The 5,246-nt window shown below is 47.0% G+C and overlaps 1 protein-coding gene across 1 annotated transcript; it reads left to right on the top strand.

Annotated features, from left to right (window-relative positions):
• Positions 1 to 3,574: 3,574 nt before the first annotated feature.
• Positions 3,575 to 5,244, top strand: LOC116074449 (HLA class I histocompatibility antigen, A-32 alpha chain-like; the record flags this gene model as incomplete). The annotated part of the gene is made up of 4 exons (XM_031347023.1): positions 3,575 to 3,672; positions 3,903 to 4,175; positions 4,359 to 4,634; positions 5,222 to 5,244. Coding segments are annotated over exons 1-4 (657 nt in total), but the record flags the coding sequence as incomplete, so codon positions are not given.
• Between the last annotated feature and the right edge of the window lie 2 nt (positions 5,245 to 5,246).

The raw sequence follows: 5,246 nt of genomic DNA, 5'->3' as shown, positions 1-5,246 counted from the left end.
AGTCCGTTGATGTTCTCCAAGTCTACTGACCTTGAAAAGTCATAGACTATCCCCTGACATTTTGCATTTTCATTCTACAGCCCAGAGAGGGCTATTGAAGCTTTTATATAGCCCATGCTATTCTGTAAGTCTCAGCAACCCCTCTGCCACAGCCTCTTAAAGTGGTTTGAATAAAGATGTGTCACTAAGTCCGATTAAAAACAGTAGTTCTTGAAGCTCAATGAAACCATGAAGTTTCTTAGATACTTTCATAAGATTCATGAAGCCAAAATAAAAAAGGTTCTAGAATTTATTTGCCGTATTTACTGTATTGTGCCTGATAGTGAGCTAGTCTGTGGGCAGCTTGGTATGCATCAAGGTTGTGAAACAAAACTAGTTAGGATTTATTACATTCTTACTTGCAGAATAACAGGAAGTTGAACTTGTAAAATGTCTTTTTAAATTTTAAGACCAATTCCCCAGGAGCTGGAGAGATGGTTAAAAGTGCTTGTGAATCTCACAGATGACCCCAGTTTGGTTCTTAGCACATAGGACTCCCAGCTCACAATTTGTTGAAACTCTAATTTCAAGCAATCTGATCCCCTCTTCTGGCCTCCACAGGCATCCTCATGTTCTTGGTATACACTCACACAGACTCACACATATACACATAAATAAGGATAAATTTTAAAACGTTAGTCTCATGTGGTCAACATTGGCCTCACAGTCAGGTCAAACTTTCTACCTCAGTACCATCTCCTAAGTGCTGGGTGGACAGGATCAGCCATCACCAACCACTTAAGATCTAGGGTGGGGAAATGGTGTGTGGGGGTGTTGTTGTTGTTTTGTCATGGTGTGTGGTGTGTGTGCCAGAGTGTGTGTGTGTGTGTGTGTGTGTGTGTGTGTGTATGTGTGTGTGTGTGGTTTCGGGTTGGGTGGGTTTGGTCTTTGATTGTTGAGACATGTTTTTTTCTGTGTACCCCTGGCTGCCCTGGAACTCACTTTGTAGACCAGAGATCCTCAAACCCAGATCTACCTGCCCCTGACTTTCAAGAGTTGGGACTAAAAGGAGTGTGCCACCATGTCCTGGCTTCAGTTTCAGTTTTTAATATGGTAAACGTCCCTAAATATAACATACATTATAATCCCTTGGAAGTCCTCAATGATATCTAAGGACAAAGAAGAGATCCTGAATCCAAAACGTTCAGAATTTCATATGACACTGTTTCTGAACAGGATTCAGAGAATTGATGTTAGAAAGAGCACCAACTGCTGGGCAGTGGTGGTGTATGCCCTTAATCCCAGTGCTTGGGAGGCAGAGGCAGGCAGATTTCTGAGTTTGAGGCCAGCCTGGTCTACAGAGTGAGTTCCAAGACAGCCAGGGCTATACAGAGAAACCTTGTCTTGAAAAACCAAAAAAAAAAAAAAGAAAAAAAAAGAAAGAAAAAGAAAAAGAAAAAAGAAAAGTAAAAAGAAAAAAGAGCACTAACTACAGGCCTTCCTAAGTCCCTGGCTTGAGGTTTTGTCTTCAAGGCATCTGAGGTATGGGAAGGACTTGTATTGGGGAATTCCTCCTCACTTACCACCTGAGTTAGCTGTCTGGTCCTTTCATCTGGACACAAATTTTCACTCACACTGCATGTTCAAATTCTGGAGAAAACCACTTACAGTCGCTGTGGTATCTCCTCACAACCCACAGCGCTGTAAATTCCACAGAGAGGAGTTCTCAATCCCTCCAGGGTTTTCAGACACCAAGGATGTGGTGCTGGGGTGGGGGAGGCTGCAAAGCTGCGTTCCTTCTTGCTGCTGCTCTCAGCCCTGGCTCTTAAACTGAGACTCAGAGCCATGAGGGTGAGTGTAAAGTCCACAGCGAGGCAGAGTCTGCGGGAGGGACAAGGGCAAATCAGGGGATAGCTGCCTCTCTGCCCTCACCCAGGCAGCTCCAGCTATCCAGTGTCCCAAGTTCGGCATCCCGCTCCCCTCCACGTGCGGGTCCCCGGGGAAGGGTTGGGGTCTCGTGGAACATATTCCCGAGATTCACACTCGTTGCGCTATTTTGTTACCACGACTTCAGATCCCAGGGTCCGGGAGCCCCAAATTATCAACGTTGGTAACATGGATGACACAGAGATCATGAGCTTCGACAGCGACGGGGAAGGTCCAAGGACAGAGCCACGGGGGTCATGGATAAAGAAAATGGGGCAGAAGTTGTGGGAGGAGATATGTGTTAAGAACAGAGGGCCTGAGAAAACCTGGGTTTGGCAATGAGTATCTACAACCACAGCGATGACAACGAGTGACCTTAACTCATGCTGCTGCAGGCTCCCAGGTCTACGTGGTTTTGATACCAGTTTCAGTCCAAATAACTGGAGTGAGTGGGCCAGAACCTCTTGGGCAGTACTCACCTTGGGAGTGGGACCAGGTTCTCATACCATCCAGTGTTTAATTATCTGAGAAGTTGGGCCCACTGGCGGTTCCTACAAGGGCACCTAAATAAATTTCTCTAGCCCAAACAAGGCTGCCAAACCTCACCAGACTTTTCTGTCTCAGTTATCAACCTGGTTACTTTGTGTGCATTTTACTGTCTGCAAACAACAAATATATTCTGCTACTTCTGCAGTCCTAAACTTTTGGTATCATCTTTACTTATTTTGTAGTCCACATTTAATCCACTAAGAAATATTGTAATGTCCATCTCTTTTTCTTTCTTTCTTTCTTTTCTTTCTTTCTTTCTTTCTTTCTTTCTTTCTTTCTTTCTTCCTTTCTTCCTTTCTTCCTTTCTCTCTCTCTCTCTCTCTCTCTCTCTCTCTCTCTCTCTCTCTCTCTCTCACACACACACACACACACACACACAAATCTTTTTAAAATGTCGGTGTCGTGTAGTTTAAAGTGGCCTCAAGCTCAAGTCCAACCTCCTGCTGTATGTAGCACAGCCTCCTAAACACTGGGATTACAGATGTTGGCCGCCAGGAACTGCTTAACTGTCAGTTTTTAACACAGTAAATGTCATTAGATATAACCTACATAAAATTTTGGGGTTTGCCCGGCAGTGGTGGTGCATGCTTTTAATCCCAGCACTTGGGAAGCAGAGACAGGAGGATTTCTGAGTTCTCAGACAGTCTGGACTACAGAGTGAGTTCCAAGACAGCCAGAACTACACAGAGAAACCCTGTCTCAAAAAACCAAAGGGAAAAAAAATTGAGGTCCTTGATCTTATGTAAGCACAAACAAAGAGATCTTGAATCCCAAACATTCAGAATCCCCTATGACAAAGTTCCTTAACTGGATTCAGAGAGAGCACCAAGTACAGGAGGAAGAGCGTTTTCATAAATCCCCAGTCTGAGGTTTTTGTCTTCAAGGTGTCTGTGGTGGGGAAACCACGGGCTGGGAAGTCCCTTCTCCACAACCCCAAATTCCTTCTGGGTAGCTTACAAACTGTGTTAGTTGTGTTATCCTTCCATCTGGACCCATGTTCTCACGCCCAGTGCATGTAGGAATTTTGGAGAACTACTCACAGTCACTGTGGTATCTCCCCACAACCCACAGCGCTATAAATTCCACAGAGAGGAACAAAGTCTAATTCCCTCCAATTTTCCCACACATCAAGGATGGGGGCTACAGCACCGCGTGCCACCCTCCTGTTGCTCACAGCGTTCCTGACTCTGACCCAGATGAAGAACCAGAGCTTTACTCGTGAGTATGGGTCTGGTGGAAAGTAGCTTCCTCTTGGAGGAGCAAGGGCGATGGGCTCTGGGTAGCTCTGCGCAGCACCCGGGAAGCCGCTCCTTCTCATCGCCCAGCCAGACTCTCCAGCTCCCTTCTCCATCCTACCTTCTGAGTCTGGTGCCCTGAACCCCTCTCAGCCTGCGCACCCACCGGAGATCCCAGGAGGAGGTCGGGGTCTCACTGTGCTCTGTCTGCAGGTTCACACTTCATGCGGTATTTGGTAACCACAACTGCATCTCGTCCGGGTCTTCGAGATTCCCATGTCTTCGTTGTTGGCCTTGTAGACTACATGCAGTTTATGCGCTTTGACAGTGATGGAGCTAAGCAGAGGATCCAGGCCAGAGGGCCCTGGGTGAAGCAGTTGGGGCCTGAATATTTGGAGTGGGAGAGAAAAAATGCGGAGAGTTATTCACACAGGGCCCGAGAAAATTTGCGATTTGCAATCCAGATCTATAACCAGAGCGATAACGGTGAGTGACCCCTTCACATCTCCGCAGACCAATCTGAGTCGCCCAGGATCCCAGACCCTAGGTTTCGCCAGATCCTAGGATCTGCAGAGACCCGGAACCCAAGAGAATAGTGGACCGAGGGCTGGTTTCCAGTGTAGGTAAAAATTCCATGGGTGGGCAGTGCTGACTTTGTGGCCCTGGCAGTCTTTCACACCTTCCAGTGTTTAATCGGTTGTGACCTGGGGCCAGACGGACGCCTCCTCCGTGGGCACTATAGTCATGGTTTCGATGGCCGCGATTACATCAGCCTGAATTCGGACCTGAGAACATGGACTGTGGCAGACAGGACTGCTCAGATCACGAAGCGAAAGTGGGAGGCAGATGGTGTAGCAGAGGCCTTCAGCCACTTCTGGAATGGCTTTTGTGTTCTGTGGCTATTGAAGCACTTGGAGATAGGGAATGAGATTCTACAGCGCTCAGGTATCGGGGCCTGAAAAGTAACTCCTCTATCTGCACTCAGAGTAGGGAGCATACTTCCAAGGAGGGAGGAAAATGGGGCCAGCTGAAATACTGCCACTCTCTTATGCTTCCAGAGTTGGAAGGAAGCTCCTGGGTTCCGTGACCCAACACCAGGCAGTGACTGTCCCAGGGCTCACCCTTCTTTCAGGACAGTTCAGTGTCTGTCAGGAGGAAAAGATAGAAGATTCCTGAAATAACCAATAGCCACGTCCTTCAACCCGCCGCCCGTTGTGAACTCTGGCCTCCCATATGCTAGGTTCTCTGCTCACACCAAATATCTTTGGAGGTCTGACTTAAATGGTGCAGAGTCTCTATGCCCTCCACCCAGATATCCTCTTTTCATGGTTGAAAACTTGGACTACCTTACTATAATATTAGAATTTTCCAAGGAATAGGGTATACTGACACCTGAGTGTAGACTGTTTGTTTGGGGTTTGCATCCCTTCTCACCTTGATTCTCCTGTCCATTGTCAGGACAGGGACATGAATACTGCCTAAATCCCTGAAACAATATACAATGCTTGAATTTTCCAATTTTTTTTCCTCAGACCCCCCAAAGGCACATGTGACCCA

The sequence above is a fragment of the Mastomys coucha genome, unplaced genomic scaffold (assembly GCF_008632895.1).
Source record: "Mastomys coucha isolate ucsf_1 unplaced genomic scaffold, UCSF_Mcou_1 pScaffold3, whole genome shotgun sequence".
In the NCBI taxonomy this organism is placed as follows: domain Eukaryota; kingdom Metazoa; phylum Chordata; class Mammalia; order Rodentia; family Muridae; genus Mastomys; species Mastomys coucha.
This window is presented reverse-complemented; position numbering and strand designations above follow the sequence as displayed.